The sequence below is a fragment of the Amblyraja radiata genome, chromosome 19 (genome assembly GCF_010909765.2).
Source record: "Amblyraja radiata isolate CabotCenter1 chromosome 19, sAmbRad1.1.pri, whole genome shotgun sequence".
Classification (NCBI taxonomy): Eukaryota; Metazoa; Chordata; class Chondrichthyes; order Rajiformes; family Rajidae; genus Amblyraja; species Amblyraja radiata.
Genome location: NC_045974.1, coordinates 24,311,167 through 24,337,409, shown reverse-complemented (window position 1 = coordinate 24,337,409; position 26,243 = coordinate 24,311,167). Strand labels below are relative to the sequence as shown.

The following is a 26,243-nucleotide window of genomic DNA, read 5'->3' as shown; positions in this document are numbered from 1 at the left end:
GTGAGCGTAATGTTATCTTTACCCAACACCACATATTTACTTTGTTGATTTGGGTGAGGTGGGAACATGCTCATCTGCACAGGCGAAGGACACTCTGTTCTTTCTCAAATGAACCTGATTACATATTCTCTAACTTAAAATACGGATATTTCTGCCATAACATGATAGTTGTGTTCCTGAGAAACCTTTTGTTAAATGAAACCATGCTCTGAAACCAATTACAATAAAACCTTGTTTTAACGGACCTCTTAACAATGGATTTTGCTTACATAGGACAGACCTACAGATAGCTGCCCACGCAGCCCCCCGGCCCATACAGTTTCCCCGGCCGCGCCAACCTCCACCGCCACCCCTCACCTGCACTTCGGCCTCCCACGGGCCGCGACCATTGACTCCGCCGATCCTCGCCTGTCCCCCGCCCGCCAGCAAGCCGGGGCCGTCAACTCATCCGGTGTCTGAAGAAGGGTCTCGACCCAAACATTTACCTATCGATGTTCTCCAGTAATCCTGCCCGACTTCTGAGTTACTCTTTGTGCCCTTTTGTTTTAACTAGCAACAGCAGTTGTGTGTTTCTACTATTTATACAATGATAATCCCTTACTCGGATATTGCAGACAATCTGCAATAACGGATATCATTCCTCCCCTTATGGTCTGTTATAATGACGGTTTACTATATGTCAATGGGGAAAAAGGTGGGTGGGGGGGGGGGGTGAGGTTCGGGACTAGCATTTAAATTAACAATAGTTCATTATTTCAGAGGGATTTTCAAACATAAAGTTTTTAATAGCTATAATTTTATGTTTGTCACTGTAAGGTAAAAATATTAACGGCTTTATGTTAGAGATATAAGGATTTGCAGATGCTGAAATCTTGAGCAATACACAAAGTGCTAGAGGAACTCAGCAGGTCAGGCAGCACATGTGGAGGGAATGGACAGATGATGTTTCGGCTTGGGGCCCTTCTTCAGACAGTACATTGCACATTTCACAACTGTCAATAGAGGTTATTGCTTAACAATTTCAATGGCCTGCCAGTGTGAAACTGGCAGACTATGTTCTTAAAAGACAACAGTGTCTGTTTACTGCAGGGGGGGGGGTTAAAAATGTAAATATGCTTTTCTTCTAACACTAGTTTTTCTTTCCCACAGGGCAACTTTTTTTCTGCTTTTAAATTTTCAAAGTAGTGTTTAAGTAGTTCAAAATCGTGTTATGACCAATATGGCTCGCATTCCTAATTTATCTATCGCGCTGTATCCAATTTGCATCATGGAAACATACATTGTAGCAGAACTGCCTGTAATAACTAATTGGAGTCAGTTCTTCCCTATTGCTCATTTAAAGCAAAAGATTGAAAGTTAAAAAAAAGGTTTGTATGTTACGCTGGAGAACAGTGAAATGTAGCTCTGTGCTGGGGACAAAGAGAGAGAGATGAACGGTGGTCTGCAGCTCCACGCTGGGAACAAAGCTGGAGAATGGCGGGGTGCAGCTCCGCACTGGGGATAAAGCAAGAGATGATGGGAATGGCGGGTTGTGGCTTCATGCTAGCAACAGAGAGAAAACAAAGAAAGAAACGGCAGGTTGCAGCTCCGCTCCAAGGACAAAGAGCTGGAGAACAGCAGGCTCCAACTCCGCACTAGGGACAAAGCGAATGAGCTGGAGAGAATGCAGAGTGCAGCTCTGCATGGGGACAAAGAGAACGACCTGCAGAATGCAGCTCCGCGCTAGGGACCGAGAAAGAGCGGGTAAACGGCAAGGTGCGGCTCCGCGCTGGGGACAGAGAATGACCTGGAGAATGCAATTACCCGCTGGGGACAAAGAAAATGCAGCTCCGCGCTGGGGATCAAAGAAAAAGCGGGCGAATGGCAGGGCGCAGCTCCGCGCTGGGGAGATAGCGGAAGAGCGGCGGGGGGTGCAACTCCGTACTGGGGGAGAGGGGGGGGTGCAACTCCGTGCACCCCCACTCCGAGAGGGGTGAGCGGCGGGGCGCAGCTCCGCGCTGGGGACATGGGGAGAGCGGGCAACTCCGCGCTGGGGACGTGAGGAGAGCGGCGGGGTGGGCCGGTGACGGGAATGGCAGCAGGGAGGGGTGGACGCTGGGCGGGCTGGGCGGGCGGGGGGAGGGCGGGCCGGCCCGTGTCCCGGACGTGCAGCTCCGCGCTGGGACTGGCTCCTCCGCAGCCATTTTGTCCAACCACAGGCGACTCTGCGACCGACCAACCAGGGCTCCGGCTGCGCTTCAATAAGGTTTGTCGCCGCTCGGCCAATGATCGCTACCGGTGACTCGGGCTCGGCGCTTGAAGCTGGCGGCCGCTTCCCGCCCTGGAGCCCGGTGCCCCGTGCCGGCCCCGCCGCCCGCCCCCCTCCCCATCTCACCGGAGCCCCGGGCCTCGCCACCCCCACCCTCCCGCCCCAGCCCCAGCACGCCGGCCACTCCCCCACTCGAGGCCCAGGCTTCGCGGCCTTCCCCGTCCTCCGCTGAGGGGAGCGGTGGGGGCCTGGAGGGAAGGTTGCGGCCTCCGCCGGGGTGCGGTGGGGCGGGCGGGACCGGCCGGGCGTGGCGGCGGGAAGGAGAGGCCGCGGGGTGGGGGGAGGGTAGAGTGAGGAGAGGGGGTGGGGGAGCAGAATGAGAGGGATAGGAGAATGTGGGGCAGAGGGGAGAATGTGGAGGTGAGGGAGGAGTGGAGTATGTGAGGAGAGTGGGGGGAGTAGGTGGTGAGTGGAGGAGCACGTTGGCAGCTGGAGGGTGTGGAGAGGAGTGGCAGCAGACTAGGGAGAAGTGCCTGCAGATGGGAGGAGGGGGGAGAGTGAGTGTTTAGCTTGCAGAGAGGTTCAGGAGGAGGATGGAGTGGAAAGGGGGAGGCAGTAAGTGGTTTATGTGGAACGGGGATAATGCATGGAAGAAGATGGGTCAAAGGGATGACTAGGAGCAGTGGAAATAGGACTTGGGTGAGGCAGAAGAATTGAAAGGCAGGGGAAGGAGAGGATGTGGGGAAATGGGAGATCTGGAGGATGGATGGGGGAGGAAAGAGACCTGAACTACTTGAGAGTCTCAGTATTTGGGGAGGTAACAAGTTCAAGGAGGTTCTTTGTTGAGTTGTCCTGTGTTGGGTTCCCCCTCTTTTCCAAACCAGTGAGATTGAGTCTGGTGTAGTCAACCATGCAATGATTGAACAAAGTGGGACATTTGCCATGGGACTGTGAACCTCACTTGGTCAGCATAGAGGTAACTGGGTGCCTTTAGCCATGGTTTTACACATATCGAGGCCTCTGCTCCCTGACTTCTTAATCTGCTGTTGTTTTGAAGTATCCAGCACTGTGTACTCATATCAGCTTCAATTTGACAGCTGTATTGAAGGCTCTTGCTGGATATGCATTATAACAGGCACCGTTCACTTAAAAGAACAGGTGCAAATCGTAGCTGTTTTGCAAATACCAAAGTATGTTAAAAAGTAAAATCTTAATTTTGTACATTACCCTTCTGAATGTTGCAAACAATGAATAGTGAGTGAATGTAGAATGTAATGTAGTCTGAAGGAGTGTCCCAACCCGAAATATCACCTGTCCACGTTCTCCATACATGCTGCTTGACACGCTGAGTAGTGGAATGTCGTTTGCCTTGTTTCGCAGTCTTAGTATTCTACCTCGAATTAACACCAGATGCAACTGCTTATAGTTTAAGTTTAGGCATCCACTAATCATACTGAAAGTGTCAGTTATAACAAGCAGACCCAGTGACACTGAAGAGCATCAGCGCTGAATGCCTTTAATCAGTATGTGCCCTGATTTAAAAATACATTGAAATTATTCTGCATAACCCATGATGAGATTATTTTATCTAAAGTAGGACCATTTGGTTTCTGAAATTAAAACTTTGTTAGTGCATTTAAAATAGGATGCTCATGAAAGTGGAATTGGGTAAATGGGGCCAATACTAAAGGAAGGCTGATCAAGATCTTGTCCCTAAACACTTGCTTTTAAGAAGATGTGAAAAATAAATTTGCATTACTGTTGGGGTTTTTTTTAACCAGAACATTCCAATGTTCTTAGTTATTGGATGTTGTTTGACATTTGTAATTGGTTTATCATTGTGAGATGATCATTTCACGTGCTATCCTGTCAAATTATAGCATATGTGAGTGCAATCAAGCCATACAAGTAAGCCAAAGAGAAAAAAAAAAACAGGGTGCAGAATATAATGTTATAGTGACGGAGAAAGTGCAGATTAAAAAAAAGTGCAAGTGTCGCAACGAGGTAGGTTTGATTACGAGAATACCAATCAGTAGTCTGATAATTGCAGGAAAGAAGCTATTCCTAAATCTGATGGTACATACGTTCAAGCTATTGTATCTTCTGCCCAACAGAAGAGGAAATGATTGGGGTGAAAATGCTTCCTGATTATGTTGGCTGTTTCCTGGATCCTGGTCTGTGTGATGGACTGAGCTGTAGCTACAATTAAAATTTAGCGATACAGTCCGCATCGACCAGCAATCACCCTGTGCACTAGCGCTATACTACACACTAGGAACAATTTACAAATTTTTTTTGCTAAAGCCAATTAACCTACATTGGAAAGCGGAGAAAACCCACGTGGTCATGGGGAGAATGTACAAACGCCGTACAGACAGCACCCGTAGTCAGGATTGAGCCCGGGTCTCTGGTGCTGTTCCGCCACTTTGGGATTTCTCGTGGACTTGGGCAGAGCCGTTGCTGCAGTGAAGGAAATGAGTCGGCATTATTTGTCCTGTAGTGTAGCAGTAGAGCAACCAGATATTCTGAATAAAGCCTCAACTCGGGAAGTCTAATGGCTACTTTTTCAGAACTTGGAGTTTCATTAGGTCTATTTCTAAGCATTGTTCTGGGAATTAAGTCAAATTTTTGGGATAGTCTGATCTAGTGGAGAAAACTTCCATTGCATCTGAGATAATTGTGATTGTCTTGTGCTTCAGTTTAATCATTGCTCAATGTGTCTTGGGCAAGTTTGGTTGTTGCGCATGGGATGTCTTGCACCATTGAATGTTTTTTCTCGTTCTATTTGCTTTTCTATGGCAGCTAACTAGACCATAGCCTGCTCCCACAGATATGAATAAACTGTGTGCCTAGTTCTGGTTAAGAGACAGATGGTAGAATATCATGGTCCGCACCGTGGGATTGACTTTTAAATTTCGTTGTACCATGTGCAATGACAATAAAGAGATTCATTCATTCATTCATGGTGAGCTCTCTCTCCTAAAACATCTTTCCTGCTCACCCTAGAAAAACATGGGATCTGCTCTTGGGCAGTGTTCAACCCAGCAGTATTATTTTAATCTTTCATTTCAAGTAACTCCTGCATTCTCTACCCCCCTACCCACCCTAGTCGTCCTACCAGTTCCACTGTTTGTATCCTTGTATCCCGAAGATAGATACAAAAAACTGGAGTCATTCAACAGGTCAGGCAGCATCTCTGGAGAAAAGGAATAGCTGACTTTTCAAGTCTAGACCCTTCTTCAGACTGAGTCGGGAAAGGAGAGATATGGACGGTACATGGAACAAATGAATTAAATAAATGCAAAAAGCAATGATGCTCAAGGAAAGGCGGAGCCCACAGTGGTCCATTGTTGGCTGTGGGGTGGGTAGGTGATAACAAGAGGGATTGGCTGTATGACTTGCTATCACACCTTCTCCAGCCAACAATGGGCCATTATGGGCTTCGCCCTTATTGAGGTCATCTGTTGCCGGTCCTGATTTGTTCTGGCCTTTTCTTGCCTCCAGTTTATCTCCCCCCCCCCCCTTCAGTCTGAAGAAGGGTTCTGGGCCAAAGATTCACCTATTCTTTTTCTCTGGAGATATTGCCTGACCCTCCAGTTTTGTGTCTCTCTTTGGTATTCTTTCTGTTAAGACAACAGGGTCTTGCTTCGATGTCACCTCTTCTGAACCATTAAGTCCTCCCCCAGCTGTACACATTTTCCTTAGCCTAACCTCTTTGCTCCAATCTACAGTGGGACTTTATATGCATTCTTATAACTTAACAGGGGAAGCCCCCACTGAAACATAGTTGGAGCTGGAAGAAACAATAGTGTATAATATGAGTGGCTGAAAGGTCAGTTGCTGATACTGGGGTAACGGGCAAATGTATAAGAGGAACTAATCTGGATTATTTTGTCATTTGCATTTTGTTACCAAGACTGTATAATTAGGACAAAACTGAACGGTGGCAGTTAGTGGCACATTTGACATCCTCCAGATGGCTCAGTAAGCCTTACTGCTGAAAAAGCTGAATGTAACCATGCCTGTGGAGATCAAAGGCAATAGGACCAGGAAGCAGGGATAATCTGGGAGAAGCCTCCCGCCCGGGAAGCGCTGTGTTATCGAATGGCGGACGGGCCACTGGGAACAAAGAGGTACCCGGTGGGGAACTGCCCAGAGCAGCCAGCGACCTGGAAGGGAGAATTAACGAGGGACTGGTGGGGTTTGCCGAGAGCACCGAGGGACCGGTGGGGGGCTGCGGAGAACAAAGAGGGACGTGGCGGGGGACAGCCGAGAACAAAGTACTGCCAAGGTGGTCTTTGATTTAACCGGATTGTATGCAAGAAAAAGAATCTCACTGAACGTAGGTACATGTGACTAAAATTGAATCATTAAATTGTAGGCGGGCAAGCCTTACATAGCTGTTCAAGAGGATTCTTAGGGAAAGGATTTGGAAGAGAAGAGTTAATTAAGGAAAGTGAGTGGTTTTATGCAGGGCAGGTAATGCCTTACAAACTTGATTGAGTTTTATGAGTGGATGTGGAAGGTAATGATGAGGGTAAGACAGCAAATGGACTACATGGACTTTAGTAAAGCATTTGACAAGGTCCCTCACGGTGGGCTGATCCAGAAGATTGAAACACGTGATCCACAGTTACTGGTAGTTTGGATTCAGAACAGCAGAACAGAACAGTCATAGAAGACAGCGTAGTGGTGGAAGGATAAGTGACAGGAGCAGTATTAGACCACTCGGCCCAACAAGTCTACTCTGCCATTCAATCATGGCTGAACTATATTTCCCTCTTATCCCCATTCTCCTGCCTTCTCCCCATAACCCCTGACACCTTACCAATCAAGAATCTATCAATATCCACCTTAAAATATCCATTGACCTCCACAGCTGTCTGTGGCAATGAATTGAGGCACCCTCTGACTAAAGAAATTCCTCATCGTCTATCTAAAGGTACGCCCTTTTATTCTGCGACTGGCCTCTGGTCCTACACTCTCCCACTAGTGGAAACATCCTCTCCACATTCACTCTATCTTGGCCTTTCACCATTATTAGGATGTTGGAGGTCAGTATTCCGCAGGGATCTTTGCTGGGACCTTTGTAATTAGCGATATATATATATGGAATTGATGATGAATGTAGTTGGGTTGGTTAGTAAGTTTGCAGGAGTGACTAGGTTAATTTGGCAACATTTTTGGCAGAGACTTTATGGGGAAAAAGGGCCTTTTCCTTTGCAGTATTCTTTGCTCTCATTTTAATTTTGTCACTGCCATTCTGGAGATTAATACTAGTAAATGTTTTGGGAGATCTCTCCCAACTTATTAAATAAAGCCATGAAGGCTTTAGCATCTCCTTGGTCATCTGTGGTAGAGTGTTGATCAAAAAAACACTGCTGTAGAAACTCAACGGGTCAGGCAGCATTCGTGGAGGGAAATGGACAGATGATGTTTCAGTTCGGGGATCCTTCAGACTGATGAAGGGCCCCAACCCAAAATGCCATCTGTCCCTACACAGATGCTATCTGGCTGGCTGAGTTCCTCCAGCAGTTTGTAGTTTGCTCAAGTTTCCAACAGCTGCAATCTCCAGTGTCTTCACCCGAATGTGTGTTGCTTCACTGATGGACCATGGTGTTAGGTTCTACATTGATTGTAAACGTGATCTTTGGATTGAGTCATTTGTGAAGGAGTCACCAATGTGCCAAACGGGAAGAGACAAAGTGCTGGAATAACGCAGCGGGTCAGGCAGCATCTCTGGAGAATATGGATAGGTGCTGTTTCAGGTCGTAATCCTCCTGGGATGCTACCTGACCCATGGATTTACTCCAGCACTTTATGTCTTTTTTAATATAAACCAGCTTCTGCAGTTCTTTGTTTCTACTTTTTGAACCTAACAGGGATTTTAGGATAAACTTTAGCAAGAGAATATGGAACCTGGTGCAACTGGCTAGTTAAGGCAAATAGCATAGATGTATTGAAGGCTGAGTACTTGTTACTAACTACTTGGTACAGGCGACTGATGATAAGAGCAGCTGGCCGGAAGTCTCTAAATGTGTTTTTCAAGATAGTTGAAGAGGACGGGATAAATAAAATAATTTTGTTGGTATCTTAATATTGGTTAATTTGGCTTTATTGTAAGAGATTGATTTTGGCTGCCATTTGCATAAATAATATTAATCTAATTTCTGAGTCATTGTGGTTATGTTCCTGTTCGGTTGAAAGGAAACAGTAAAAATTGGAAAGAGCCCTGGTTTTCAAGGGAAATTGGACATCTTGTTCGGAAAAAGAAGGAGATCTACAATAATGATAGGCAGCATGAAGTAAATGAGGTGCTTGAGGAGTATAAGGAATGTAAAAAGAATCTTAAGAAAGAAATTAGAAAAGCTAAAAGAAGATATGAGGTTGCTTTGGCAAGTAAGGTGAAAGTAAATCCAAAGGGTTTCTACAGCTATATTAATAGCAAAAGGATAACGAGGGATAAAATTGGTCCATTGGAGAGACAGAGTGGACAGCTATCTGCAGAGCCAAAAGAGATGGGGGAGATATTGAACAATTTCTTTTCTTCGGTATTCACCAAGGAGAAGGATATTGAATTATGTGAGGTAAGGGAAACTAGTAGAGTAGCTATGGATACTATGAGTTTCAAAGTAAAAGAAGTACTGACACTTTTGAAAAATATAAAAGTGGATAAGTCTCCAGGTCCTGACAGGATATGCCCTAGGACATTGAGGGAAGTTAGTGTAGAAATAGCCGGGGCTATGACAGAAATATTTCAAATGTCATTAGAAACGGGAATAGTCCCCGAGGATTGGCGTACTGCGCATATTGTTCCATTGTTTAAAAAGGGTTCTAAGAGTAAACCTAGCAATTATAGACCTGTTAGTTTGACTTCAGTGGTGGGCAAATTAATGGAAAAGATACTTAGAGAAAATATATATAAGCATCTGGATAAACAGGGTCTGATTAGGAACAGTCAACATGGATTTGTGCCTGGAAGGTCATGTTTGACTAATCTTCTTGAATTTTTTGAAGAGGTTACTAGGGAAATTGACGAGGGTAAAGCAGTGGATGTTGTCTATATGGACTTTAGTAAGGCCTTTGACAAGGTTCCTCATGGAAGGTTGGTTAAGAAGGTTCAACTGTTGGGTATAAATGCAGGAATAGCAAGATGGATTCAACAGTGGCTGAATGGGAGAAGCCAGAGGGTAATGGTGGATGGCTGTTTGTCGGGTTGGAGGCAGGTGACTAGTGGGGTGCCTCATGGATCTGTGTTGGGTCCTCTGTTGTTTGTCATGTACATCAATGATCTGGATGAAGGGGTGGTAAATTGGATTAGTAAGTATACAGATGATACCAAGATAGGGGGTGTTGTGAATAATGAAGAGGATTTCCGAAGTCTACAGAGTGATTTAGGCCATTTGGAAAAATGGGCTGAAAGATGGCAGATGGAGTTTAATGCTGATAAATGTGAGGTGCTACACCTTGGCAGGACAAATCAAAATAGGACGTACGTGGTAAATGGTAGGAAATTGAAGAATACAGTTGAACAGAGGGATCTGGGAATAACCGTGCATAGTTCCTTGAAGGTGGAATCTCATATAGATAGGGTGGTAAAGAAAGCTTTTGGTATGCTAGCCTTTATAAATCAGAGCATTGAGTATAGAAGCTGGGATGTAATGTTAAAATTGTACAAGGCATTGGTGAGACCAAATCTGGAGTATGGTGTACAATTTTGGTCGCCCAATTATAGGAAGGATGTCAACAAAATAGAGAGAGTACAGAGGAGATTTATTAGAATGTTGCCTGGGTTTCAACAACTAAGTTACAGAGATAGGTTGAATAAGTTAGGTATTTATTCTCTGGAGCGCAGAAGGTTAAGGGGGGACTTGATAGAGGTCTTTATAATGATGAGAGGGATAGACAGAGTTGATGTGGACAAGCTTTTCCCTTTGAGAATAGGGAAGATTCAAACAAGAGGACATGACTTCAGAATTAAGGGACAGAAGTTTAGGGGTAATATGAGGGGGAACTTCTTTACTCAGAGAGTGGTAGCGGTGTGGAATGAGCTTCCAGTGGAAGTGGTGGCGGCAGGTTCGTTGGTATCATTTAAAAATAAATTGGATAGGCATATGGATGAGAAGGGAATGGAGGGTTATGGTATGAGTGCAGGCAGGTGGGACTAAGGGGAAAAAGTTGTTCGGCACGGACTTGTAGGGCCGAGATGGCCTGTTTCCGTGCTGTAATTGTTATATGGTTATTGTATTTGAGGTATAAAGAGTTCCAAATAACGTTTCCCAGTCACTAAGTGAGTTTGTTAAGAAGTTATTGCTAAACAGAAAACTTTAGAAAAGCAGAGCGGTTTATCAGCATCATTCCTCCACCAGTAGCTCTCTTGAAAATAACTCCTCAGTACTGAAATGCAAAATATAAATATACAAATATATAAACTGCAAATAAACGTGCAGTTCTGACCAGAAATGCAAATTTTCCTTTCCTTACACCCTTGCTGAGTTTTTCCCCAGAGTTGTTTTTTTTTTATAGATTAGAGTTGCAAGGTGGCTTGTCAAAGATCTTGTTCATCATTGTGATAGCACTGTTTGCTTTAATTAAAATGCATAATGGCGGGTAGATTTTGCTGTGGATTTTAAGTATTAAACTGCTTTGTCAATTAAAATCATTCAGCCGTCGCACATCAGATTATCAAAACAATTCTCAACTGTTCAGTGCAACGTTGGAATAAAAGCAAATAGAGTCACACAGCACAGAAACAGACCACCCCTCCCCTGCTCACTTTGTCCATGCCGACTAAGATACTGCATCTAAACTAGTCGCACCTGCCCCCTCAGCTATATCCGCCAATACTAACCACCCCCTGCACCCTCCCCTCCCCATCCATGTACCTATCCAAATGTCCACCACACATTGTCCTTGCACCCACCTCAACTACTTCCTCTGGCAGCTCATTCCAAATACCCACCACCCTTTAGTTTACTTTAGAGATACAGTGTGGAAACAGTCCCTTCGGACCACGCCAACCAGCTTTCACCCCGTACACCAACACTATCCTACACACTAGGGGCGATTTACAAAAAGCCAATTACCTACAAACCTGCACATCTTATGAATGTGGGTGGAAACCAAAGAAAACCCACACGGGCACAGGGAGAACGTGCAAACTCAACATGGACAACCGCCATAGTCAGAAAACAGAAACCATCTCCCAGATATACTAGGGGACAGAGGATCTAAGGTGACGGAGGAACTGAAGGAAATTCACATTAGTCAAGAAATGGTGTTGGGTAGACTGATGGGACTGAAGGCTGATAAATCCCCAGGGCTGATGGTCTGCATCCCAGGGTACTCAAGGAGTTGGCTCTAGAAATCATGGGAGCATTGGTGATCATTTTCTATTGTTCTATAGATATTGGATCAGTTCCTGTGGATTGGAGGGTAGCTAATGTTATCCCACTTTTTAAGAAAGGAGGGAGAGAGAAAACAGGGAATTATAGACCAGTTAACCTGACATCGGTGGTGGGGAAGATGCTGGAGTCAATTATTAAAGATGTAATAGCAGCGCATTTGGATAGCAGTAACAGGATCCGTCCAAGTCAGCATGGATTTACGAAGTGGAAATCTTGCTTGACTAATCTTCTGGAATTTTTTGAGGATGTAACAAGTAAAATGGATAAGGAGGAGCCAATGGATGTAGTGTATCTGGACTTTCAGAAAGCCTTTGATAAGGTCCCACACAGGAGATAAGTAAGAATAATTAGAGCACATGGTATTGGGGGTATGGTATTAACATGGATAGAAAATTGGTTGGCAGACAGGAAACAAAGAGTAGGAATTAACGGGTCCCTTTCAGAATGGCAGGTAGGGACTAGTGGGGTGCCGCAAGGCTCGGTGCTGGGACCGCAGCTATTTACGATATATATTTGTGATTTAGATGAAGGAATTAAAAGTAACATTAGCAAATTTGCAGATAACACAAGGCTGGGTGGCAGTGTGAACTGAAGAGGATGCTATGAGGATGCAGGGTGACCTGGATAGGTTGAGTGAGTGGGCGGATGCATGGCAGATGCAGTATAATGTGGATAAATGTGAGGTTATCCACTTTAGTGGCAAGAACAAGAAGGCAGATTATTATCTGAATGTTGTCAGATTAGGAAAAGGGGAGGTGCAACGAGACCTGGGTGTCCCTGTACATCAGTCACTGAAAGTAAGCATGCAGGTACAGCAGGTAGTGAATAAAGCTAATGGCATGTTGGCCTTCATAACAAGAGGATTTGAGTATAGGAGCAAAGAGGTCCTGCAGTTATACAGGTCCCTGATGAGACCACACCTGGAGTATTGTGTGCAGTTTTGGTCTCCTAATTTGAGGAAGGACATTCTTGCTATTGAGGGAGTGCAGCATAGGTTCACGAGGTTAATTCCCGGGATGGCTGGACTGTCATATGATGAAAGAATGGAACAACTGGGCTTGTATTCACTGGAATTTAGAAGGGTGAGAGGGGATCTTATAGAAACGTATAAAATTATTTAGGGATTGGACACGCTAGATGCAGGAAACATGTTCCTGATGTTGGGGGAGTCCAGAACCAGGGGCCACAGTTTAAGAATAAGGGGTAGGCCATTTACAACTGAGATGAGGAAGAACTTTTTCACCCAGAGAGTTGTGGAATTGTGGAATTCTCTGCCTCAGAAGGCAATGGAGGCCAATTCACTGGATACATTCGAAAGAGATAGAGCACTTAGGGCTAGCGGAATCAAGGGATATGGGGAGAAGGCAGGAACGGGATACTGATTGTGCATGATCAGCCGTGATCACATTGAATGGCGGTGCTGGCTCGAAGGGCCGAATGGCCTACACCTATTTGCTATGTATCTATGTAATTGTTTATAGACACAAAATGCTGGAGCAACTCAGCGGGACAGGCAGCATCTCTGGAGAGAAGGAACGGGTGACATTTCGGCTCGAGACCCATCGCCTGTTCCTTCTCTCCAGAGATGCTGCCTTTCCCGCTGAGTTACTCCAGCATTTTGTGTCCACGATTTAGACCAGCATCTGCAGTTCTTTCCTACATAGTTAATTGTTTACTTCTTTGTTAATTTTTAATTATTGATTGAAGTTTCTAGCAGCCCATGGTGCTTTAGAGACACGGGAGGATTATAATGAATGGGTCATAGGTGTATTGTTGTCACGTGACCTCTGTTGGTCTTGCAAAATGGATAATCTAGCAAGGCGCTGGAACCAAGGGTGCGGGAAAATCGTTGGTGTATCTGTATACATAAGCCCCATCAGTACAAGAGTACAAGAATCGTTGGTTACACTGAGGCAGTTCACAAGAGCTGCCATATTTCCAACGCCATTTTATATTTTTCAAGTTTCAAAGTTCTTTAAAAACTGCAGTGTCTGAACTTGGCAGTAAAGGCCGGTTCATAAGTTCCAGGACCAGAATTATGCCATTCGTCCCATCAAGTCTACTCCGCCATTCCATCGTGCCTGATCTATCTTTCCCTCTCAACCCCATTCTCCTGCCTTCTCCCCATAACCCCAAACACCCACACTAATCAAGAATCTGTCAATCTCCGCCTTAAAAATATCCATTGAGTTGGCCTCCACATTGGCAATGAATTCCACAGATTCACCACCCTCTGAATAAAGAATTGCCTCGTCTCTTTCTGAAGATTAGTCCTTTTATTCTGAGGCTGTGCCCTCTGGTCCTAGACTCTTCCATTAGTGGAAACATCATCTCTGTGGTCATGGCGGAAGCACTGGGTCAGTATTGCAGTGGCAGGTAATGTGCTCCATAGCCGCTCCGTGCCAGTGCAGACCACGTTCGATCCGTGCGCTCGGCCTCTAGAGGGCCTCCAGCAGCGCCCGATCCAGGCGATTGCCCCCGCCTGCCGCAGGGCCTCCAGCGCCTTTCTGCATCGACCTTCGAACGCACAGTCCCTCACCTCCCACGGCCACCGCTCCGACCTAGACTCCGTACACCGAGTACCTCCAGCGGCCAATATCAGAACACTCAGGCACGCCTAGACCCACTGAGACCGGCTCCAGGGCGGAGAGGTGATGGGGAATAAATACTGAATGATGCCCACAAATGCACCACAACAAATAACATTTCACGTAAAATATTAACAAATTAATCTTTTGCCTTGTCTTAGGCGATCTCTTGGTTGCCAAACATTTTAACTCCTCCTTCCCATTCCCATACTGACATTTGTCCTGAGCCTCCTCCACAGTCAAAGTGAGGCCACATGCAAATTGGAGGAACAGCAACTCATATTTCGTTTGGGCAGCTTACACCCTGCGGTATGAACGTTGATTTCTCGAATTTCAAGTAACCTTTGCATTCCCTCCATCCCCCACCATAGCCGGCTTACTAGTTCCACTGTTCGCATCCTTGAGTCCCTTCGTTATCACCTCTTCCCCAGCCAACAACGGGCCATTGTGGGCTCCACCCATCCTTGGTCATCTGTTCCCAGCCTTGCTTTGTTATGGTCTTTTACAAACTCCTGTTCCCTCTCCTGTACTTTCAGTCTGAAGAAGGGTTTAGTCACAAAACGTCACCTATTCCTTTTCTCCAGAGGCGCTGTCTGTTCCGCTGAGTTACCCCAGCATTTTGTGTCCATCTTCGGTGTAAACCAGCACTTGCAGTTCCCTCCTACACATTTTGAACAAACACCAATTTATTCTGTTACAAATGTGTGTAAGCAATATTTGACACGTTAGTTTTTCGGCCATCCTTCTCTTACTCAGTACCACATCTGTTCAAAAACCATTGCAGGTGCTGAAGATCTAAAATAAGATCTTTTTTTGAAAATACTCGGCAGATCAGCAGTGTTTACCTCAAACGTAGAACAGGGGTGGCACAGCGGCAGAGCTGCTGTCTGACAGCGACAGGACCCGGGTTCAATCCTCACTATGGGTGCTGTCTGTATGGAGTTTGTACATTCTCCCAGTGACCTCATGGGTTCGCTCCGGTTTCCACCCACACTCCAAAGACGTACAGATTTGTAGGTTGATTGACTTCTGTAAATTGTCTGTAAAAGTAGGGTGGTGTTAGTGTACGGGATGATCGCTGGTCAGGATCAAACCCGGGTCTCTGGCGCTGTGAGGCAAATAGTTCATGTATGGTGCTAAAATGCATTTAGATGCAGCATCAGCTTCTTGTATAGTTTTGTGACATAAAGCAGGGATTAGATCACTATCTCAGATGAGCTGGTGAGTATGTAGGTGAAAGTCTCCATAATATGACCATGTTTCCCAATATTGCAGATGGATGGTGACAATACCACCACAGATGCTTCCCAGTTAGGAATCGCAAGCGATTACATTGGTGGAAGTCATTACGTGTTACATTCTCACGAAGGTAAGAATATGCTGTTATTAAAGAGGCAACGGGCTTCCCTCCAAAGCAGATCTGGCTGCGAATCGTTGGTTCAACGGTGCTGTATTTGTCACATGTGCAACAGCACAGTGAAATTCTTTCTGTATATTTACACATGTAAATGTTTTGTGTTTTGGCACCATTTCCAAAGTCGGTCTACTAGATCCAGGTAAGCATCAGGCCACTACAGAGCCTTCCTCTGTAGCCTTGGACCAGACTGGCCGACCTGCAAGGCTGTGCCGGGAGTGTGCCCGCAAGCAGCATGCTGGGAGTGTGCCCGCAAGCAGCATGCCGGGAGTGTGAAAATTACCACTTGATTGACAGGGTCTTTAGTTCAGTTTAGAAATACTAAACCCTTCTGCCCAACTTGTCCACGACGACCAATATGCCCCTCCTACACTAGCCCCACCTGCCTGTGTTTGGCCCATAACCCTCTAAACCTATCCTATCCATGTACCTGCCTAAATGTTTCTTAAACATTATGATAGTGCCTGCCTCAACTACCTCATCCGGCAGCTCGTTCAATATACCCACCACCCTTACTGTAAAAAAAGTTGCGTCTTATGGTCCTATTAAATCTGCCCCCCTCCCCCTCCTCACCTTAAACCTATGTCCTCTGGTTCTCGATTCCTCTACCGTGTGCATTCACCACATCTATTCCAAAGTATTTAAGAAGGAACTGCAGATGCTGGAAAATCGAAGGTAGACAAAAGTGCTGGAGAAACTCAGCGGGTGCAGCAGCATCTATGGAGTGAAGGAAATAGGCAACGTTTCAGGCCGAAACCCTTCTTCAGACTCAAAGGTCCAAAGTATGATCTACTATTCTTGCACTTATACTTGAGTATGATTGTGCCTATGTATAGTAAGATTTTTTTTACTGAACTACATGCAAAGAAAATGTAACTGTACATGTGACAATAAATTGCCATTAAGTCAGTTGAAGGTCTGTAACAGCTACTACAGTCAGAGTAGTGTAAGGAGAATCCTGTGATACTGTGAGCCATTTGAAAGAGACTTGCTTCTATCTGAACCAATCACAAAGTGCTGGAGGAACTCAGCGGGGCAGGCAGTATCTGTAGAGGAAATTGGTAGACAACATTTCGTGTCAGGACCCTTCTTCAGACCTGACGTTATTAGTGATATGAAGGCATAATAACTTCACTACAGTGGTGTCCTATGTGTAACTGACGCACAATGGTGCAGCGGTAGATCCTGACATTTGTACGTTCTCCCTGTGAATGCGTGGGATTCCTCCGGGTGCTCCGCTTTCCTCCCACATCCCAAAGACGTGCGGGTTTGTAGGTTAATTGGCTTCTGTAAATTATCTCTCGTGTGTAGGGAATGGAAGAAAAACATAGAACTAGTGTGAATGGGTGATTGATGGTCGGCGTGGGCCAAAGGGCCTGTTTTCACGCTGTATTTCTACACTCTGTCAACCTTGAGGTCGTTTTCAGAAGGAAGCAGCCAGGTACTTAAATCAGGAGTAGAGTTTTGTTACTTGCATTTGATATCTTTATTTTGTGTGATTGTATTGATGTACGGTATTATCTGACCTGATTGGATAGCATGCAAAACAAAACTTTTCACTATACCTTGCAAGGTGCACATAACAATATTAAACCTAGATCTACAAACAAATTAATGTTGTGTTATTAGGTGTGTGTCTCAATGGACCAAATGGCCTAATTCTGCTACTATGTCTTATTTAGTGTAGTTTAGAGAGGCAACGTGGAAACCTTCAGCCCACTGAGTCCACACTGACCAATGATCACCCGTACACTAGTTCTCAATGGTTCTTGATTCTATCATTTATGTCACGTTTGCACAGATTTGTTATGCACAGCTCACACATGCACAAGTTGCCATATTTTGGCAACATTTACAAAAGTCCCAGTCCAGTCCATGTGTTCGATGTACTGGAGTGGCTTCCCATATGGGTAAGCCCCAGGTTGCTCGACCCACGAGCCGACGTCCCTCTCCTCGCCCGACCACCTCTGTGTCCGGTGGGAACCAACAGCAGCTGACTCCAGCGGCTCCCTTCTCCTGGGCTCTCTTGTTTTCGGGGCTGAGCTCGGCGGCTTCTGAGCTTCCCTGCCTACACATCTCTTCTATCACTACCTCTATCCTATGCACTAGGAACAATTGACAGAAGCCAATTAACCTACAAACCTGCACTTCTTTGGAGTGTGGGAAGAAACTGGAGCACCTGGAGAAAATCCACGCAGTCAAACTCGGAGAACGTGCAAACTCTGTACAGACAGCACGCATAGTCAGGATCGAACCTAGGTCTCTGGCGCTGCACCACTGTGCCGCCCCTTATGGTCTTATGAGATAGATCAGCCATGATTGAATGGCGGAGTAGACTTGATGGGCTAAATGGACTAATTCTGCTTCGATCATTTATGATCCTATGGTGTGACTGATATAAATGTTTGTGAATCAGTTCTTTGCCCAATGTCCAGCGAAGGTTAATGGGCACAGTGTGTGAATGATGGGCTGTTTAAACACTGTGACCTGTGTTTGACCTCAGCACAAACAACGGGATGGAATTATCTGTCTTGTGACTGCATGGGTTCAACATAAAATGAGCCTTGCTGGCCTGAACTTAGTTGTCAATGATTATTCGGCTATCTTTTTGAACAGCCGGAGTTTGACTCGAATAGGTCGTTGGGCGGAAAATAGCTTATTTTTGAGATCTGATGTGCTTTTCCAAGGATTCCCGTGTCCTGCACGTGTAGAGATATTGATCATGAACTACGCCTGACAGTGGAAACTAGCGGCACAGTGGGGCAGCGGTAGAGTTGCTGCCTTACTGCATTGGAAACCTGGGTTCAATCCTGACTACAGTGCTGTCTCTACAGAGTTTGCACGATCTCCCTGTGACTGCGTGGGTTTTCTTCGGGTGCTCTGGTTTCCTCCCACACTCTAAAGACGTACAGGTTTGTAGGGTAATTGGCTTCGGTAAAAATGGTAAATTGTCCCTAGTTTAGTTGAATACGTGGAAACAGATCCATCAGTCCGCCAAGCCCGCGTGGACCAGCGATCCCCATGAACTCGCACTATGCTACACACCAGGGACAATTTATAATCTTTACCGTAGCCAATTAACCTACAAACCTGTACGTCTTTGGATTGTGGGAGGAAACCACACGCGGTCAAGGGGAGAACGTACAAACTCTGTATAGACAGCACCCGTAGTCAGAATCCAACCCGGGTCTCTGGCACTGTAAAGCAGCAAATCTACTACTTGCCGCCCAAATTGTGTAAGATAGTGTTAGTGTATGAGGTGATCGTTAGTTGGCGTGGATCGGTGGGCCGAAGGGCCTGTTTTTGCGCAGTTTATCTCCCACACTCTAAAGCTGTCCTATACGTAATGAGAAGAACAGGGTCACACAGCACGCAAACAGGCCCTTCAGCCCACTGAGTCTGTGCTGACCATCAAGCACCCATGTGTCCAAACCCTACATTAATCCCACATTATTCTCTCCACATTTCAATCAATTTCCCCCAGATTCTGGTAGTATTACTGGAAAGGGTGCAGAGCTGATTTACGAGGATTTTGCCAGGAGGGGCTGAGCTATAGGGAGAGGTTGAGCAGGCATGGACTTTATTCCTTGGAGGATGAGGGGTGATCTTACACAGGTGTACAAAATCATGAGATGAATAGAGTGGGTGAACACACAGTTTCTTGCCCAGAGTAGAGGCACCGAGAACCAGAGGACATAGGTCTGGGGAAGGTGAGAGGGGAAAGATTTAATAAGAACCTGAGGGGCAACTTTTTTACACAAGGTTGCTGGGTGTATGGAACGAGCTGCCGGAGGACGTAATTGAGGTAGGAGCCATTGCAACATTTAACAAGCATTTAGACAGGTATATGTATAGGATAGGTATAAAGGGAAATGGGCCAAATGAAGGCAGGTGGGCCTAGTTTAGATGGGGAATGTTGATCGATATGGTCAACTTGGTCTGAAGGGCCTGTTTCCACGCTGTATAACTTTATGACTGTGAATACCACCAAGCAGTCCAGATATAGGATAAATGATAGAGCATTTAGTGCAAGATATAACATTGGAAGTCCGAGGTGAAAGAAACATGATTACAATCAAGTTGTCCACAGTGTACAGATACAGGATAAATGGTACAATGTTTAGTGCAAGATAAAGTCCGCTTAAAGATGAAATGTTTCCAATGAGATAGAAGGGAGGTCAGGACTGCACTCAGGCTGATGAGAAGCTGTTTTTTCTACTGAATGTTTTGAGTTTTTTATTGCTTATTTGGGGGATTGCATGTCAGCAGTGTCTTTGTTTCAGGGGACACGGACGAGGGGCTCGGTGATCACGATGACACAAATGGTTCCAAGGAGTCGTACCGGGAGCAGGATATCTATCTTCCCATCGCCAACGTTGCCCGGATAATGAAATCAGCGGTTCCTCAAACGGGCAAGGTAGTGTGTAACTGTACCTTTTTTAATAAATGTACAACAACTCACAGTGCGGTACAGCAGCGCAGCGGTAGAGTTGCTGCCTTACAGCAATCCTGACATTCGATGCTGTCTGTGGAGTTTGCACGTTCTCCCTGTGACTGTGTGAGTTTTCTCCGGGTGCTCCAGTTTCCTCCCACAATCCAAAGACGTGCAGGTTTGTAGGTTCATTGGCTTCTGTAAATAGTCCATAGTGTGTAGGATAGAACTAGTGTACGGGTGATTGTTGGTCAGCATGGACTCTGTGGACCAAAAGACCTGTTTCCATCGCTGTATCTGTAGTAACTCAACTAAACTCCTCTTGAGGACGCTCCCTGTCTCATTTCAGCCAACAAGATTGTATTGGTCAAATGTACATTGGTAATTTAGAACAGAGGAGCAGGAATTAGTTCCGTTTATTGTCATGTGTACCAAGCTACAGAGAAAAGCTTTTTTGTTGCATGCTATCAAATCAGCGGAAAGACTATACATGATTATCATCGAGTCATCCACAGTGTACAGGCACAGGATAAAGGGAGTCATGTTTAGTGCAAGATAAGATCCAAGATTAAAGATAGTCCAATGGTTTCCAAAGTGATGGTTCAGTTGCCCAATAACAGCTGGGAAGAAATTGGACCTGAATCTGGAGGTATTGTGAACCATCACTTTGGCGAATGATGTTGAAAAACCGAGTATTTTTCAGCTAGTGAGAAATTGGAAGGTGTTAGCATTCAGAGAACCAGTTAATGTGCTGGTTCACGAAATCGAGAAGGCAAACAGTATGGACACAAATTGCTGGAGTAACTCAGTGGGTCAGGCAGCATCTCTGGAGAACAAGGATGGGTGGCATTTCAGGTTGGAATCTTTCTTTGGACTGGGCCAGTTTGAAGAAGGGTCCCGATGTTAAATGTCACCATGTTCTCCAGAGATGCTGCCTGACCTGTTGAGTTATACTCTGGAGAGATACAGGCCTTTCGGCCCACCGAGTCCGCACTGACCAGCGATCACTCTGTACATTAACATTATCCTACACACTAGGGACATTTTTTTACAGCTAATTGAAGCTAATTAACCTACAACCCTGAAGATAGACACAAAATGCTCTAACTCAGCGGGTCAGGCAATATCTCTGGAGAATAGGTAACATTTTGGATCGAACCCCAGTCTGCAGAAGGGTTTCCACCCGAAACATCACTTCTTCTTTTTCTCCAGAGATGCTGCCAGACCCACTGAGTTACTCCAGCATTTTATGTCTTTCTTTGGTATAACCCAGCACCTGCAGTTCCTTCCTACACATTTAACCTACAACCCTGTACATCTTTGAAATGTAGGAGGAAACGGGAGCACCCGGGGAAAACCCAGGCGGTCGCAGGGAGAACGTACAAACTCCGTACAGACAGCACCAGTGGTCAGGATTGAACCCGGGTGTCTGGCGCTGTAAGGCAGCAACTCGACCGCGGTGGAGCTGAGGTGAAGGATCCGCCTCGCTTGGGCAGAGCAGGCACGGGGGCAGGTCAGCCCACTGTTGTTGCCCTGCTCCCTTCTGACGGCCAACTTTGTTTTCTATCCCCCAGATCGCTAAAGATGCAAAGGAATGTGTCCAGGAGTGTGTGAGTGAGTTTATCAGCTTCATCACGTCCGAGGCCAGCGAGCGATGTCACCAAGAAAAACGCAAAACCATCAATGGAGAAGATATCCTCTTCGCCATGTCCACACTAGGCTTCGACAGCTATGTGGAGCCACTAAAACTCTACCTGCAGAAGTTCAGAGAGGTGAAACTGTCTTCACTTAACTTTTTACTTAAGTCCGTACCTTGTCTTCTTATTTAAAAACAATAAAATATTGAATTGTGCAGGCAATGAAGGGAGAGAAAGGATTAAACACGTCAACAGGCGGAGGCACAGACGGCCTGGGAGAGGAGCTCACAGATGAAACCTTTTGTAAGTGCTGCTTAAAATCATTGCTTATTTTTACCGACTAATCAAACACTGGCCAAGGAGGGAGAAGGAAATACGTGTAAATTATTTCTTCCGGACGGCGCTGTGATGCAGCTGGCGGAGCTGCTCTCTCACAGCGCCAGAGGCCCGGGTTTCATCCTGACCTTGGGTGCTGTCTGTGTGGAGTTTGCACGTTCTCCCTGTGGGTTTCCTCCGGGTGCTCCCGTTTCCGCGTATCCACCCACATAGCAAAGGCATATGGATTCGTAGGTTAATTGGCCTCTAATGTGTAGACAGTGGGGGGGAAATAAAGCTGGTGTGAACGGGTGATTGATGGTCAGTGTGGACTCGGTGGGCCGAAGGGCCTGTTTCCATGTATCAATCAGTGAAATTAAAGGGAGGTCACTTCAGAGAAGACACTATGGCTTGAGATTATATGTGGCATGGTGGCACAGCAGGTAGAGTAGCTGCCTGACAACGTCCAAGACCCGGGTTCAATCCTGACCTCGGGTGCTATTTGTGTGGAATTTGCACGTTCTCTCTGTGTTTGCACGGTTTCATCCGGCTGATCTGGTTTCATCCCACATGCCCACTGTAAATTGCCCTGTGTGTGCAGGGAGTGGATGTGAAAGTGGGATAACATACAAAGGGCAGCACAGTGATACAGCGGTAGAGTTGCTGCCTTGCAGCGCCAGAGACCCGGGGTTGATCCTGACTACGGATGCTGTGTGTGTTTGTACATTCTCCCTGCAACCACGTGTGCTTTCTCCGGGTGCTCCGGTTTCCTCCCACACTCATGTCGTGCGGGTTTTTAGGTTAATTGGCTCTGGTAAAATTGTAAATTATTCCTAGTATGTAGGATAGTATTTGTGTATGAGGTGATCGCTGATCAGCATGAACTCTGTGGGCCGAAGGGCCCGTTTCCGCACTGCAACTTTAAAGTGTCCAAACCCACACTCGCACCCCAGGGGAAATTTACCAACCTGTACTCCTCTGGGATGTGGTGGGAAACCAAACCTGGAGGAAGTAATTGCGATCACAGGGTGAACGTGCAAACTCCACCCGAGGTCAGGATTGAAGCCTGGTCTCCAGTGCTGTGAGACAGCGGCTCTACAACTGCAACACCAAGCTGCCCCCACGGAGACAGTGTAACAGAGACTAAACCTACAGTTGCAGTAAATTGTTGAGGGCTGGTGACAAATGAGTACCAAGGGGTACTGACATGAGTACCAAGATGCACCCAAGCCAGGCAAATCTCTTGTGTGCTGGTCCGAGAAGTAGATCTGCAATCACTCATTATAATCGCTCCAATCTTTTAAATCTCTACTCCACACTGAGGATGGTTTCATTGTAATTGTGTATAGTCTTTCCACCAAATGGATAGCACGCTCCAAAACAAGTTTTTCACTGTACCTCAGTACACATGATAATAATCTAAACTAATAGATGATGGTCAGTGGGAAAACTGCAACTAAAGTCTTACTTATACAACACAGAAAAAGGTCCTTCATCCCAACTTGTCCATGTTGAACAAGTAATCTTCCCGAGTTCTGTAATTTCTAGTGTGTTTGCAAATAGCTGGAACTGGTTCAATATCTCAGGCTGTTGCGTGACTGGAATTTCCAGCAAGGTCATTTTGGGCATTAGAACACAGATAAGGGACAAATCGATTCGGTCAAATTCCTTAGAAAAAATGACTCGGCAGAAAACCTATGTGGTAGATATGTTGGTGGAGTCTGATGAGGTGAAATGGGTGAATTATTGGAGCTATGTATAAATGTCCTGGAAAGAGTGGATGTGGAGAGGGTGTTTCCATTAGTGGGAGAGTCCAGGACCAATGGCCAAAGGCTCAGAATAAAAAGATGTATCTTTAGAAAAGGGATGAGGAGGAATTTCTTTAGTCAGTGAATTTGTGGAATTCATCGCCACAGAAAGCTGTGTCTCTAAAAATAAAACTAAATATCAGGAATTTATGATTCCGTGTAGTGAGGACTACATTGACCAACTGTGCTCTTTGATCCAATACAGTAAGCTCTTTATGGTTTAGCTGTTGCAAAAATACCTCCGTGCCAATAGAAGCCGTAACTCTCCTTTCCATTGACAGCTAACCAGTTGACAACAGGATTGATCACTACAGATGGCCAACCACAGAATGTCATGGTTTATACAACATCTTACCAACAGGTGAGCATTGCCTTGACCATCTGCTGTTTTACACAAGAAAGCCTCGCTCTTCCTGCCTGAGTGAAAGCACAAGGAGCTTCTGTTGGGGCTATTGTGCATTTTAGTTTAGAGATAGTTTCAAGTAATTTATATTTCAATTTCCTCGCTGATGGGATTTCATAAATTTAAGTGTGAATTTGCCTCTGTTACGCAAAATGGGATCATATGGGTAGTACGGTGGCGCAGCATTAGAGTTGCTGCCTTACAGGAATTCTAGTAAGAACCGGGTTTGATCCTGACTATGACAGCTGTCTGTACGGAGTTTGTACGTTCTCCCCGTGACCGCATGGATGTTTCCGGTATCCTCCCACTGTCCAAAGACATTAATTTGGTTTTGGTAACAATTGTAAATTGTCCTAGTTTGTAGGAGAGTGTTAGTGTGTGGGGGAATCAATGGTCGGCACCGACTCAGTGGGCTGAAGGGCCTGTTTCCGCATTGCATCTCTAAACTAAACAAAGTATGGAAACAGGCCCTTCGAGTCCACAATGATCAATGTCCACCTATACACTAGCTCTTTCCTTCGCACTAGGAACCATTTACAGCCAATTAACCTACAAACCTAGAGACCTACAGAACCTACAAACCGAAATGTCTTTGGGAAATGGGAGGAAACCAAAGGAATGTTGATCCTTTACAACAGCCTCATCCTTGCCTATCCCCAAATCCCTTTGACCCTTGTAATACAGAAACATCTCATAGAATATGAGAGGCATAGTTAGGGTTGACAGTCAGAACATTTTTTCCAGGGTGACAAAATCAAATATTAGATGGCAGATCATTAAGGTGAGAGGAGAACATTTTAAAGGTGTTTGGGGCAGGTTCTATTGTGACATTTAAGAAATATCTAGGCAGGTACATAGATAGGGTAAACTTAGAGGGATATGGGACAAAAACAGGCAGGTGGCACCAGTGTAGACGGGACATGGTGGTCAGTGTGGACAAGTTAGTCATGGAGTCGTACAGCATGGAACCAGGCCCAACTTGCCTCAACTACCTCTTCCGGCAGCTCGTTCCATACACCCACCACTCTTTGTGTGAAAAAGTTACCCCACAGATAACTATTCAGTTTTTCTCCCTTCACCTTAAACCTATGCTCTCTGTATGCCCTCAATTCCTGTACTCTGGGCATGAGGCTCCGTATGTCCTCCCAATCTATTCCTCTCATGATTTTGTACACCTCTATAAGATCACTCTTCATCCTCCTGCACTCCAAGGAATAATCCTAGTCTGCTCAACCTCCTCCTGTAGCTCAGGCCCTTGAGTCCTGGCAACATCATAATAAGTTGGGCCGAAGGGCCTGGTTCCACGCTATGTGTCAGGAAACTGTAGACATCCAGAATTTTTGGTGGGTCAGGGATCCGTGTTTCCATGCTGCATCACTGACTTCCACTGTGTGTGTGTATATGTATATGGAGCAACAAACTGACCCTGTCCCCCTTCTTCCTGGCAGATTTCGGGTGTACAGCCCATTCAGTTCTCCTGATGGAAGCTACTTAGACTTGGAAACATGTTAAGCCCTACAGTAACAGAAAAGGAATCAGAAAGAAGAGAGCAGTCAAATGGTCAACTGGCCGAGGAGAATGTTCTTTACCTGCTCTTGAATTATATTCTTCTGGATAGTTGTAGATGCTTTAACAGGTTCCTGGGGTGTGAGTGGCAAATCCCGTGTCCAACCCCCACCTGAAAGATCATTTCTTATTTACCAGTTTTAAAACAAAAACTGAATCTTTATAATGTATCACAGTTACAAAGTACTTTTGTTTTGTACAAGAGTTGGGTTTTGTGTGAACACATGCAGGAAGCTGTCATTGGCTGCTGTGTGTCCAATTTATTACTGTCAGAACTTACTGGGCAGTGTCTTATTTTCATATTGAATCATGTTGCTCCTTTTGTAATTCAAATAAGTAATTTCACTAGATGTACCCTTTTAATAAAACAGGTGTAAAATAAATTGTTTTTGAGAGTACAAAACGTGTTCATGTCTTCTGTCCTC

The 26,243-nt window shown here is 45.5% G+C and overlaps 1 protein-coding gene across 5 annotated transcripts; it reads left to right on the top strand.

The window, feature by feature from the left end:
- Positions 1-1,534: 1,534 nt before the first annotated feature.
- nfyb (nuclear transcription factor Y subunit beta) lies at positions 1,535-26,221 on the top strand. 5 transcript variants are annotated; one of them, XM_033038063.1, is made up of 7 exons: positions 1,535-1,755; positions 15,519-15,612; positions 19,941-20,077; positions 21,664-21,861; positions 21,945-22,029; positions 24,131-24,210; positions 25,701-26,221. In XM_033038063.1, exons 2-7 carry the CDS (start codon positions 15,519-15,521, stop codon positions 25,731-25,733), a joined length of 627 nt encoding a protein of 208 aa, XP_032893954.1. In that variant the 5' UTR covers positions 1,535-1,755; the 3' UTR covers positions 25,734-26,221. The 5 variants fall into 5 exon arrangements, with proteins under 5 accessions (XP_032893954.1, XP_032893957.1, XP_032893958.1 ...); XM_033038066.1 differs by having other exon boundaries at positions 1,585-1,755; positions 19,941-20,074; XM_033038067.1 differs by lacking the exon at positions 1,535-1,755 and adding an exon at positions 2,117-2,245 and having other exon boundaries at positions 19,941-20,074.
- Positions 26,222-26,243: the final 22 nt, after the last annotated feature.

Excerpts from the sequence above, each read along its gene's own strand:
- nfyb (XM_033038063.1), top strand. The coding sequence starts at position 15,519 with ATGGATGGTGACAATACCACCACAGATGCTTCCCAGTTAGGAATCGCA. Across the intron at positions 15,613-19,940 it reads CGTGTTACATTCTCACGAAG|GGGACACGGACGAGGGGCTC; the intron begins GTAAGAATATGC and ends TCTTTGTTTCAG. Across the intron at positions 20,078-21,663 it reads TTCCTCAAACGGGCAAGGTA|ATCGCTAAAGATGCAAAGGA; the intron begins GTGTGTAACTGT and ends TCTATCCCCCAG.